Source organism: Calonectris borealis, chromosome 25, assembly GCF_964195595.1.
Source record: "Calonectris borealis chromosome 25, bCalBor7.hap1.2, whole genome shotgun sequence".
In the NCBI taxonomy this organism is placed as follows: Eukaryota; Metazoa; Chordata; class Aves; order Procellariiformes; family Procellariidae; genus Calonectris; species Calonectris borealis.
In genome coordinates, this window is record NC_134336.1 from 7,685,271 (window position 1) to 7,698,604 (window position 13,334).

The 13,334-nt window shown below is 48.5% G+C and overlaps 1 protein-coding gene across 37 annotated transcripts in view; it reads left to right on the forward strand.

Moving 5' to 3' along the window:
* The window catches only part of SCMH1 (Scm polycomb group protein homolog 1), a 73,901-nt gene that overhangs the window by 22,068 nt on the left and 38,499 nt on the right, over positions 1 to 13,334 (forward strand). For 29 of the 37 annotated variants that reach the window (XR_012677255.1, XM_075173759.1, XM_075173728.1 and 26 more), the window contains 5 exons: positions 882 to 950; positions 6,921 to 6,991; positions 7,759 to 7,993; positions 10,929 to 11,017; positions 12,009 to 12,252. Coding sequence is in view for 36 of the 37 variants with exons in the window: in XM_075173728.1 (XP_075029829.1) it covers positions 882 to 950; positions 6,921 to 6,991; positions 7,759 to 7,993; positions 10,929 to 11,017; positions 12,009 to 12,252 (708 nt within the window). In the remaining variant the exon portion in view is untranslated. Of the gene's footprint in view, positions 1 to 881; positions 951 to 3,114; positions 3,359 to 6,920; positions 6,992 to 7,758; positions 7,994 to 8,115; positions 8,147 to 10,928; positions 11,018 to 11,831; positions 11,923 to 12,008; positions 12,253 to 13,334 lie in introns of those variants that run through there. The other 8 variants (XM_075173760.1, XM_075173754.1, XM_075173755.1 and 5 more) reach the window with 5 other exon arrangements.

The window sequence follows — 13,334 nt, forward strand, 5'->3', positions numbered from 1 at the left end:
GTTGTTTATAATAGCCCTAAAAATACTTTGCAAAATCAATGAGCTGGACTGCAGCAGCGCTCCCAGGGTGCGTCGGTCGGGCAGCAGCAGGTGGAGGAGCTCGCTCAGGGCGGGTTCTGCAGCGGCACGCTGGTTTGGCATCCCTCCGTTGGGCTGGAGGCTGCTGGAAGCAGGAGTGAGCATCCCCCGCTTCTTGCTCTATCACTTTCCAGAGCTGTCTTGGGAACTTTATTTTTTTGCAACTCTGAGGCCCAAAGCTGTCACGAGCAAACACAACTCAGAAGAGATGTTCTTCAGAGCTGGGGCTACTTTGCTGTGCTCTCCTACGAGCTGTGCAGGGCACGCAGTGGTAACCTGGTGTTGTGCGTGGAAAGGGCAGTTGTGCAGGCTTTGGGAGGAGTCCTCTCCCCATCCCCAGGAGGGTCGAGGCTGGCTGCAGTAACCTGGAGTTGATAAACAAGGAGTGATTCAGGCTCCGCTTCTCAGTGTACAAGATCCACATGAGCCGTTTTTAGTGGCTTTCGCATTTGTTCCTCTCAAGCCTTGCCAGCTCTTCACATAGTTAAAATGATGAAACTCTAGCAGTTTGCTGCTTTTTATGTTATTACTTGCCATTGTGGGAGAACGCTACTTGGTGAGGACTGGGCAGAGACTAAGATGCAAATGCAGATACCTCGTGTGAGGTCTTCTCTTGAGCTGTGTGGAGGAAGGGAGCACATCCCATAGATTTAGACAAATCATCCATGTTACCTGGGCTCGTGACAGGGAGGTCACTCCTCTCCTCTGAGGTGCCTGTAAAGCAGGTGACATGAGCAGATAATGTTGAAGAGTGCGTTTGCCGGCTTCCTTCACTGACACAAATGCTTTATTTCTTGTCTCAGCCATAGACTGGAAAGATGGTAAAAAGCACAAGTACGGCCGCCCGTCAGAGTCTCCCTCCCAGTACCAAGGTAAGAGAGCACCCTTCTCCCTTCTCCCATTTGTGTTTTGTTCCCCCCCCCCAAAAAAAAAGCTTTTTGAGTTGCTTGGATGTGGGAAACCGCAGCATGCCAAATTAATTTACAGACAAAAACTACTTTTGGACAGTCCTTGTGTGTTTAATTCTGACCAGTCAAAAATGGCTAAGACACCAGGGTAGGCACACAGCTGAGCCAGCTCGTTTTTAAATCAGGCAGGATCGAGCAGATCTGTTCCTTGGTGCCCAGCTGTGAGTGCCGAGGGCTGACTCTGCCCTCCTTTCACATGCGTCCTGGGCAGAAGGAGCCTCTTACCCCTCCCCGAGCTCCTCTCTCGCGTTCGCAGCAGCAGCTAGCCCGGTCCTTGTTGCCGTAGGAGAGGCGTGGTGTGACCTGCACTCCCTCTTCCCCAGCGGCAGGAATCGGCCCTTGCCCCAGCAGAGGCGGTGCCGGCAGGCTTGGCCGAGCGCAGGGCAAGGGCTGGCGGTAGCGGCACAGGAGTCGGTCGCTTCTTGCTGCCTTTGGAGATGAGGGCTTGGGCAGGCGGGCTGTGCCCCTGTGCGCAGTGCCGGCAGGCTGAGTTCATAAAACTGGCAGCTTTTGCTATCTCTCAGGGGGGATGTGCAGGAGACTTCCAATTTTAGGAAGTTTACGTAAGGCTTGTATAATTTAGTAAAAGATTTTAAGGCCTGTATTTTACTTATAGAGTATAATGATGTCCTTATGTCCCTATATTGAGGTGATGTACATAATTCCCACCAAGTACAGAGCAACTGTAAAGAAACTAAACGATGGCCTGAGTTAAGCCATTTCTAAAAGGAAACACGTGTTTGCCTTTGTGAAAGGCTCACCTGCGTTTCTCAGAACCCCAGGAGAGCTGAAGTGGTTGCTGTGCTTCAGGGGCTTGGTTATCCTGGGCCCCGAGGTGAGACTCAGGGTGGTGGTTGTCGGGCACGTTGGACTGTGACACGTTGACATCAGTCCTCGTTGTTCTCTCTTGGGGCATCTCGTCTGTCCTTGTCTACCCTTATACTGAAGTACTGTGGATCACAGTTTGTGAAGGACCTTCTCCAACGGGAGGAAGTTTATTAGCACCTCTGATAAAGTCCTAGGTCCTCTGTCGCCCCGTGCTGAGCTCCAGGTGAGGTTACGGGGCAGCTCACAGCTCACACGGCCTGTGTATGGTCTGCCTTCGGGGTGTTGGGGGCTCCACTGCAGTTTCCCCTCTGCTCCACACGCTGCACCGTTTGCAGATGTCAGAGGACTGGCTGTTGTTCAGTGGCAACGCCAACCTGAAATGGAGCTTTCTGTGAAATTCAGAGGTTTGCTTTCCCATCAGCGCTCACGGTAACCCAGCACACCAACCTCCACCCCTCCCTGCATCCCAGGGCTTGCTGACCTAGGGAGGAAACGCTGCAGAAATGCTGATGTGCCCGTGTCTGCTTGGCAAGCACGTGGTGTAGCAGTGGGGATCGGGGATCGCCTCCCTGCAAGAAACTCTGAGCAGCTCATCGTTGCCTGAAGCTCAGGTAGAGTGAGGGGGGTGAAACTGCAGCAGCTTTCTGGCACAGAGCACCCTGTAGTCCAGGCTGAAAGCATTTCTGCTCAAAGCTAATACTGAATTGGGACAGCTCTGAGAAGAAGCACAGCAGACAGCATGCTGGTGTTTGAAACCTATTAGTTTTGGCTCACACATTCTCGCGTTTCTTCTGAGCAAGACAGTGAGTAAACAGGATTGTGTTATCGGTTGTAGCTATTACCAATGGAGAACGTGTAGCCGGATTGATGGCTGAGCAAAGTGCCTGGAAATTTTAATGGGTAGGACATGCAGGCGCTCTGCCGTCGTCGTGGGAGAGCTGACCCCTTGGGAGGCTGCGCCCAGACGTCGGGGAAGGCCACCGTCACCTTTGGATCTGCGAGCAGAGACGATATTCTGCTAATTTTCATACCGAGTTGGCTCAAAACGTGCTGCTTTCATGTGCTGCCTTGATGCTTGTTAGCAGACACACATATGGGCTGCAGACCTTAATGGGATGCCTTGATCTGGGTAGGGCACGTTCTCCTTCACAGATGTGACCTGAAACGCACATGTATCGTTTCAGTTGGATTGATGACCCCTCGGGAGCTGAAATGCTAATGGAGCCCAAACCAGACTTCGGTTAAAGATATAAACAGAAACTCCGTCTTCATTTAAATTCTGGGCGAAAGATCAACATTAAATGCAACATGATGAGAATCCAAACACAAGGGTGCAGAGCTACATTGTTCACAACTACTGTAGCTTGACCCCTTGAGTGTGTGGAGTGTTTTGTTTGTAGTAAATATTTTTGAAGGTTAAGACATCAGAGCCCAAATCTGACACTCTGCCTGCAAGTAATATCTCCCTTTGGCACAAGCGCGCGGTAAGGAGCTTTCCAAAGGCAAGCAAAAGTGATAGACAGTCACCCTTAATAGGCATTTTCACAGCCAAGTTGCAGGGAGTCATATAGGTTTACAATCCTTGGCTTTTGTTTAGCTCACAGATGTAATTACAAAAGCGTGGTGTTTCTCATTGAGTGTCATTCTCTCATTTCTTCCTGAAAAGAAGATCTGATCTACGTTCTATGGAGGAACGTGGTCTGTCAAACAAAGATCCTTCCAGTCTGTGGGAGCATGGTGTGCTCTGCAAGGTGGGGGGTGGGGACAAAAGAGAAGGCAGAGACCAGGCAAAATAGAGGGTGATTTTAGGGCTGGTAGGACATTTTTCATATCGTACTGGAAGCTGGGGGCAGCAGTGGAGCAAGCGTTCCCCTTTGCTTTTCGGGGTGAGGGAGGATTGTGGTGCCTACAGTCAGCTCTGTCCTTGGACACTCCTGCTACATCACCAGTAAACGGGACACTTTAGGACTGGCTGAAGTGCTGGTTTTTCATGAAGCAAAGTGATTGACTGGAAATCGGAGAAAAGCCGCCAGGGTTTTTTGACCAACACTCAAAAAACATTCTCCAGTGTTACCTGCCCAGGCCAGATAAGAAACAAGCATCTTGCAGACTACAACATCCTGTCCCTCTACATCCAATTTGTTAATATGAATAAGAATATTGAGAGAATATAAAATACAAGATAGTCGGTCTGTGCTAACAAGAAAGCCAAGCAAGATATTCTCAGTGTTTCCCTCTGGCCTTGTAACCTCTGTACACAGTGAGCCTGTAAAATGGCATCAGCCGGCACCCGGCAGCTTTGGCATCTTGGCCGACAGCACGCCTGGCATGGAGGCTCCAGAGCAGATCTGCTTGGAGCTGAGCGTTGGAAGTGAGTGGGGATCAGTAGGGTGAGCAGGACTTGGGTACGGTCCAGAGGAGCTGAGGTTGAGAGGGCCAAGTGTGATGTATCCGTCTTCAACCATACATGCTCTTTCTCGAGTACAGAGCTCGGGGCTTGTTCTCTGCTCCCCTTTTAAAAAAGCCTTAAGTGCCTCCTGCTTTTTTCTATTTTATTGGCAGCTCTCCCTTTGTTGTAAAAAAAAAAAAAACACCCTAACTTTCATGTTAATGCCATTTTCTTCTGATTCTTCCTGCAGTTTTTAGGCTGAAGCTGATCGTATTTGGTTAAGTTTAAGTGTACTTTGAAATTCCTGCTTGAAAAACATTGTATCGTGAGCTAAATACTATTACTGAATTCATTTAAAACCATTCCCTGCATTCTGTGCAGGGCTTCCTCTCGCACTAAGGCAACGGTGGCAGCCTCCAATTTCAGTATGCAGTTTCTGTCCTGGTTTGAGAGTAATCCTGAAAAAGAAGCGCAGTCCTTAATTGTGCTTGTCATGCACCTTTATGTAAAGAAATGGCTGATAGTGAACAGAGAAGGAAGGAGGGCTTAACTCTGCTGTATCGGCTCTGTCTTTTCTTAGAGTTTAGAGAAGTCTTTCTGCTGCTCCTGCTTTTCTTTGCAAAATAAGTCACCAGAACCGTGAGTCGTAAGTAGCTGCAGTTCTAGTGTTGTGTGTGTGTCTTCATATGGTGGTTGGGTCCCAACAGGCTCTAGAATTAATCTCAAATAAGTTCCATGTCCAAACACTATTTTTAGAGGCACGCAGCTGTCTCAGAAATTTACTGCTCCTGCTGGGATTGTGCGGCGTCGATCTCGACTGCGGCATGAGCTGCTGCAGGGAGCAGAACAGCCTCGCTTGGTTTGGAGTGAGTGAAAAGTGGAAGGATTAAAACCATGACTAGTTTTAATAGCGAGGGATTGAAACCAGCTGAGGGGAGGGTAGGTTTCTTTTTTAAAATAAAATTGTCAAGCGCAGCTGATCCTTTTCAAGATGCTTGCTCAGGCCCTGGGGCTGAGGCTCACACTCCTCGCCCCGGTGCTGTCACCGCGGGCATCCCCTGTGCTCCATGGACAAGGGCCTCTGAAGGGCCACCCCAGTCTGGGATGAGCCCAGATCAGCCCAGATCGGAGTTAAGGGGTGGGATGCAGCAAGGCATTTCCATGCCTGCGTTTGCTTTGGCTGGGTATTTATTACACATCATTCATACAAAGAGTTTCATTGACGTAACCGAGTGTAAAATCGTATCTTCAATTAAAGCAAAAGAATTTTGTTTTAGTGAGAGCATCATTGCAGCGAACCACTGAATTTCTTCGTTCACCTCGGTGTGAGACCGTTGGCTGAAAAAATACGTGCGAATGGATGGAAGCGTGTACTCTGAGGAATGGAGAGCTGCTGTCAGAATCTGTAAATTCAGCTAGTGTGGCAGCGAAACTGTATTTTTTTCTGTTCATTTCCACAGTATTTAACAGTGTGCTAGTCATCTGCATGGGAGGTGGCAAGAAAGCAGCATTTCTTTTATTTATTTGAAGCTAGTAGATTATCGAGCCCTTAAGGTTTCTCTGTGCACGAGAGGCAGAACTAAAGTAATGTGTTCTGACCTTAATGCCTGAATTTTTAGAGGTGTGGTGTGCACTGCAGTAGCTAAAATGGCTCTTAATGTAGCTTTTGTTTTGAAAATAGACTGATTAAAAACTTGACGTGAATAGGGGAAGCGGTAGCTGACTCTTTAATTGTGCTGCCACCAATGCTCTTGAAATGACTTGAAAACAGCGGTCTCCCGGGAGCCATTCAGATGAATACAAGCTAATGTCATGCTGGAAGGATCCTTTCCCAGCTGCTCAGTTTAAATGGCAAAAGTCATGATTTGCTCAGATCACGGGAGCTTTTAATTCCTCATTTAATAACAGGTTTCCCTGGATGGCATATTGCTTTTACCCTTCCTGCTGTACATGGGAAAAGTGTAGGCAAGGATAAAATGTGCTTCCCCCAGCAACAGCACTCAGTGGAAGGGGCTTTGGTGTTGGATATGAGCCGCTCTGTTCAGTAAATCCCCTTTTCGAGGATCCCTGCTTCCATCCTGCCCAAGCTATGGACTCCGTGTCCGCTTCAGGAAATTAATTGCTGACCTGTCCACTAATTGCTGGGGACAGGCTGATACCTGCTGCAAGCTGCTGGCTTGCAGGGCAGACTGTGTGCATGCTGGTCCGGGGGAACTGTAAAGTCAGCACAGTGCAAAGTTTTCTATTGATTTGGGATGCTTCTAGCCGGCAGTGACTGTTCTTAATCCCCATACTGAGCAATGCGTTTAATGAATGATTTTAAGGGGCAGTTGTCTGAAAGACTCCACGCATTCCCATCTGTGCTGGGTATTTTATATTAAGTTGTACGTTGCTATCCTCACTTTTTGCAGACTCTCCTCGGCAGTGCAGAGGCAGTAAGATGCCGTAGGCAGCACCATGCTTTGTTCTGCCTGTCAGCTGCAGTTGTAAATCTTCTGTGGTCACAAACATCAGAGGATCTTGATGAAAACATGTTGCCTGTGAGCACCTCCTCTGTGAGAAGTGGAGAACTGCCAGCGTTAGGAGTCCAGCCATTTCTTTTTCTGAGATTTTTGCTCATCAATTCCTATTTGAATCCTTTTCTTTTCTGTTCTTAGGTCACTTCACCTGGGAGAAATACCTGAAAGAGACATGTGCCATCCCAGCTCCTGCCCATTGCTTCAAGCAGGTAAGAGGGTAAATGAAAACAAGAAAGGCCATTGGTGACCCAGGAGTTCTGTGCCTGGAATAGGCCCCTTTTTTGGCAAGGAAGATGCTTAAGGATATCGGAGACTTAATAGAAAACTAAGTTTGCTGAAGCAAAGATAAGAAAGATATGTTCAGGCACTGCAAACGTTAGAGCAGTGCAGAAGACTTAACTCCGAGATGTGCATGAATGGGAACACAAGAATGTTTTTTCTCTCTGCTGAGCACAGGGTCTTGGAGAAAATGTTCTGAGTAGGCTATGATCCAGGTTTTGGTGGATCTGCGCAGCAAGGAGATTTTCTTCAGAATTCACCAGGTCTTTTTGGATTGAATAGCACCCCCCAGGCATTGGGTAGTTGAGCACAGAGGTGATAATGTTGAGTACAGGGGATACAGGAGTGAATTGGCATGACACCCCTGGGTCCAGACAGAGGGGCAGCAGCACAGAGGAGTATCTGTTTGGGTCTTGGGTTTTGGTGGGTGATTCTCCTGAGAAGAGGGCTAAGAGAAGAGGGTAGGTCTAGTTGTCTAGATGATGCAGTACCGAAAGACAGTGGTCTGGGTCACAGATCTGCCGGGGCTCACCAAACTTTCTTTGCTGCTCTTGTCTGCTCCCATGCTGTGCTTGGAGGATGCTGTCAGTCTTCGGTAGAATCAGTTTTGGTGTGTTAGGGCTTAAGCTTTATCACTGAGGTGGTGCATACATTGGAAATCCCGTCTGTAATTGGGTCCCTGTTCTTTTTTTTGCAGTCATACACTCCACCTGCAAATGAATTCAAGATTAGTATGAAACTAGAAGCCCAGGACCCCAGGAACACCACCTCCACTTGTATTGCCACGGTGGTGGGTCTGACAGGCGCACGCCTCCGCCTGCGCCTCGATGGCAGCGATAACAAGAATGACTTCTGGCGGCTGGTGGACTCTGCTGAAATCCAGCCCATAGGAAACTGTGAGAAGAACGGAGGGATGCTGCAGCCTCCACTGGGTGAGCTGAAGTTCAACTGTCCAGCAAGCGCCTGTATGATCTGTGGGGAAAACCCTGTGCTTGCGACAGAGACGCATGGGCTGCCCCTGCCTACCACTGTGATGTAGACCAGCCCTGTTAGCTTGGCTGTTAAACAGATGTGTCCCACACCAGGTCTGTACTTCCACATCGTGGCATGGATAGGGGGCATGCTTTAGAGCGTAAGAGCTCTTTGCACCTGGGTGAGCTGCTTGCACTCTTTGCAGCTCAAGCTCAGGATTAGCACGTGCTGACCATGCGCTCATGCCTTCTGAAATTCTGCCTGTGTACCTCAAAGGAAAAACACATTTTCCACCCATTTATATGAAAGAATGCCAGAGCCACTCCGTTTCCCAGAGGAGACACAAGCGAATGAGGGACACCCCAAAGTCCTGGTGACCCAGGATTGTGGGTGGTGGCATTGAAGGCAGAGCAGCTGTGATGGCCTTTCCTGGGTGATTGCCTGTACAAGGACAGAACGAATTGAGATTCTTTTTTTCTGGGAGACACCACACAGTCACACGGGCAGCGCTGGCACATAGCTCTAGCAGTGCCTTGATCTGTGGCCATTGCCCGTTGCTTTAGGCTTCTGATCCTGCCTGCAAGCGCTGTCATCTCAAAGGTGTGCTTGACGTGAAACGGCTGCTATCCGTCAGTGCTTTCCCCTGCTCTCCCGCTTCGAGCTGAGCACAGTACTGGTATCTGGCTTTGCTAGGGATCTGTAAATCTTGATGTAGAAAATAACCAAGAGAGCAATTAGGGCTGAGGCATCTGCTGTATCACTGCTAATCCCGACACTGTGATTTCAAAAGCGTTTAAATTTTCATTCGTGCTGTCTAAGTGTATTTGTGCCCAAGTGTCTTTGGGGCAATAGCAGGTTAGCTGGAGACCATCTGATGGGGAAACATAATGTCTGAAAAGGTTCCCAGTGATTTAAGCCCTGTCTCATGTGAAGGGACGCTTACGATATTTCATCTGTTTATTTATTTAATTTTGCTTGGCTACAGCTTTATAAATAACCTGGGCAGTCTTCCAGTCTTGTCTTCAGTTAAACACACATCTCTTTTTTTTTTTTTGACACTGGCTGAATGATGAGCTGATTTGCTGGTTCTTTCCTGATTAAGCAGCAAGATTAACCTGCTTTTGCATTCTGCTGCCCATTATTTTCGAAGTGTCTTCATAAATCTCTCTCTCAATTAGCACATCCCCAAATAACATCAAGCCGATCTGTAGTGATGCAAGAAACCTTCAATAGGATACCTTGAGTTAAGAATATTTTTATTCATGTTTTTTCCTGGAGCACCATTTGTGAGCTTTGGTGGAAGTACAGTCTAAATTGTAATGGGACACTTGGGACTGACCTTTCTGAAGAAGGAAGAAACATCAGCAGGTGCATGTTTTGGCACATCACACCACACGAAGCTGTGTGTATGGAAGTCTAATTATACCCTTTCCCTTCATAATTGCTACAGACAAAACCTGCTGCAGCTATTAACATTAAAGCTGCCATTTTTTACGTTACTTTTATGCATGCTGCTGTCCATTTGCAGACATCTCTTTGAAACCCTGGTTCCAGGGTGCAGCTCACAGCTCCGGTGCAGCCTGCCCAGGAGGCGCGGGTACCTGTCCTCGCTGGCAGAGACGGGCTCCTCCTGTGCCTTGTCTGGGTTTTGCCAGCAGATGGCAATAAGAGTTGCAGAGCAAAACTCATATCTGACAGTGCCAGAGGAGAGGGTTTGTAGTCTGGAAGAAGTCTGTGTGCCCAGCTCTGATCTGTATCGCCTGCTTAACCTTGGGCCGGACAAGAGTGGTTCTCTGGCATCCAGCTTAAAGATAGGTAACAAAAAGCTAGTTCTGCAGTTGTCCTTTCTGCCTGCAGAGTGCAAGGGCCCAGAAAATGCAGCGAGGATTTTCTGTGCTCCTTGTAGCATTTTCTGTTTGTACACATCTGCTGCTGCTCCCCTTCTTTACATAGATAATTCACGTAAAAGGTTGTCTTTGCCCTTCTGGGAGCTTAGCTCTCCCATCCCCTGAGCTTTGTGGCTAGCTTGTTCGGTTTCCAGCTGCTTTGACAAAGTTGCAGGGCTGTCAGGGTGGCCTGTACTGAGCTGGTTGAGTTCTGGTATTTCGGCCCTGGCAAAACTTTGCCATGTTAATCACCATGGGATGCTCTCCATCTAGGTCCAGTCCCAGGGTTACCTTCAAAACACCGCAAATACAGAAAGTGCAATGCCGTGTTCAGCTGAGCAGCAGAAATTGCCTGTACAGGAAGATGCACATTTAGCAAAGATGGTGATATCTGGAGACTTTTGTCGTTTGTGCAGTCGTACTCAGTGCCATAGACTCAGAGCATGTGAATTTGCTTTTTTCTTCCCATAAGCCCCTTCCTGTTATTTCTCTACTTTTTTTCACAGATGTCGAGCCAAAAGCTGCCATCTTTTCCTGTAATGGTTAAATCTGTTTCCCAGGCAAGTCACAGCCTCTCTATTTCTTCAGGTTAGCTTGCCTGCAGCTCACTCGAAAAGGTGGAGGAGGCCACCCAGAAGCTGAGATTCCCCATTGAGGAAGAAATTTCATAGCCTGAGTGTGCATTTGCTGATTCATGTCTCCCCTGTAGTAGGATCGCTGAAGCTGCCAGCGCTAGCGCTGCACGAATTGCTCTCCCTGTATGGTCAATGTTATGATAAGCGAATATTGCAGTCAAACATCTATTTCCAGATGTTTCTTTTCAACAACATAATGTTTTATGTTTGGAGTATCTGGAAAAGGTCAAACCTGCCTCTCCAGTGTGAGGAGGAGGGTGCTGTGGGATCACAACATGTGCCCACTGCAAAGTTCCCATCAGAGCAGGCATGTGCTGCCAGATCCAGTGGCCTCCACAGCCTTAAAGTCTCCATCTCTGCTTCCTTCTCTGCAGGCTTTCGGCTGAATGCCTCCTCTTGGCCCATGTTCCTTCTGAAGACTCTGAATGGAGCAGAGATGGCTCCTGTCCGGATTTTTCACAAGGTACTGTTTACTGTACTGTTTGTGAAGACATCCTTCTGGCATGTCCCAGTTACTGCAGGGCACCAAAATCACAACTGGCGTCTCGTGTGAGATCTGCTGATCCCAGTGGAGATGAACATTGCCCAGCTTTGCCACGGTGCTGCTTCTCTAGGAGAGATCCATACCCCCTGCTGCTGTGTCGTAGCAGTGTTGAGATGCAGACAGAGGTCTACTAAGAAAGTGGCTTGGGCTTCAATGCTTGGGCTTGAGAGATGTGCTTGTTTTTCACTTGGGCTGCAGGTGCTACTCAAAGTCAGGAATGCAATGTGTGAAAGTCAGCACCTCTCTGAAATTTTTTAATATACCAGAGCTTGCAAGGAGTGCAAATATTGCTGTGAGGCAACACTGCAAGTATGATTTTGTAGTTTGTATTCTCAGACCCTTAGTGAAGTCAGAGAGAGACAGAAGCCAGTCTAGAGGCGTGTGCTGTGGTATGGGATGGTTGGTGTGGCTTTAGTGTATCTCAAGTATAAAAGACTAGGAAGAGCAAGCCCCAGATAAGGATGGATGGCAGATCTCTCATATGTCTAGCAAAGCTGAAGGTGGGGGAATAACGATGGAGAGAGACTGTCATATCTCAGGTTTTCCTGCTCTGACATAACAAGGTGAGAGTATCCTACAGAGGCTCTTTTCTTTGGAGCTTTATCTTCTGCCTGTGTTGCATGACAGACTTGTCACAGGGTGCAGTGTTAACATAGGACTGTCTGGATTTGGTCCAGCAGCGGGGTGATGGCAGAGCAGTCAGTAATGGACTTCATTACCTCTTGACTTAAAGGGCACGTGGTTGCGTAGCTAGGCCAGCGTGTGCACACCTCATTGGGGTTCAAATCCAGCCCACTAGCTCCCTTCTTCATCTGCTTGTGGAGGTGAGTTTGCTGATGGAGGGGACAGCCCTAGTCTGGGGAGGCGCTGGCATATCCTCTTTGAGCACATTTTCAACTTCTCCTTGTAGGAACCACCATCTCCATCCCAAAACTTCTTCAAGACAGGTATGAAGCTGGAGGCAGTGGACAGGAAGAACCCTCACTTCATCTGCCCGGCCACCATTGGGGAGGTGAGAGGTTCTGAGGTCCTCATAACATTTGATGGCTGGAGAGGTGCCTTCGATTACTGGTGCCGATATGATTCCCGGGACATCTTTCCCGTAGGCTGGTGCTCGCTGACTGGAGATAATCTGCAGCCCCCTGGAACAAAAGGTAAGGCCCACGTTGTTGCTTAGCTGTCTTCCTCCTCCACTCAGCTCTCAAAGAGCAGCAAAAACAGGCAGAGGCTAGCAGCAAGGACATCTGGATGCCCTGTCTGTCTTTCTTACTGCTGCTTCACACGTGGTAAAGGTACAGATGGTCATACCTATTAGCAGTGTAACAAGTGGCGTCAAGGTGCTAAGGAACAGTCATCCGTAAAGATGGGCAGGATGATAGCTTTCTGCAGGGATGGTGGTGCTGTGCGACATTGCTGAGGTATGCTCCTCTTCAGGAATTTCCTTGGAGTCTTTCCTGCATCACTGGAACACACATTCGTAGGGACTTTTTCCCAGGGTGACTGGGCTATTTGTGGATATAATAAGGGAATAATGAGATCTATTAGGTTGCAGGACTGCGCCTGTTTGTACTTCTGACAGTTACCTTGCTCTGCCTTATGCTGTGATCTCTGCTGTGAACATGGAAAAAGCAGGTCTGAATCAGGTCGTACCTGCCTTGTTCTTGAGCCGTGATTGTTGGTTAGGAATGGTATTGGGGAACTTGCTGCCTTGCAACGGTCCAAGCGTTGGCTGTTGAGATTTTCAGATGCATCTCTAGCTTGCTAGCATTGCAGTTGTGTTTAGGACCATGGGAGCTGTCAGTGTCCTCATGCACGTCCCTCCGGCATTTGCTGGCTGGCAAGTCCAGCACATGCCTGTCAATGAAACGAGAAGGAGGAGAGCAACCTCTCTACTGGAGCTGAAGGATTACTTAGGAGAGGCATTTCTCTGATGAGACTGTTCCTCTTGAAAATCCAAGGTCAGCTTCTGCTAACCCATCAGGCTGGTGCTTTCCTGCTGTCCCTTGATGTGAGCCATTTCTGTCCCACGTGCTGCAAGGTTGGTGTCGGGGTGGATTGCCTGAGGTCGTCTCGCATGGCCTGTGTGCAAGGCAAGCTGTGGGCTCCCCTCGGGTGGAGATGATCTCTGTTATGGTTGGGAACTGAAAGGCACTCTCGCTGTTTTATCTTGGATTTCTGCATTCAGCCTTGCTGTTCCCAGCCTCTCCCTCGCTTCCTGCTGTTTGTTTGCGTCCTG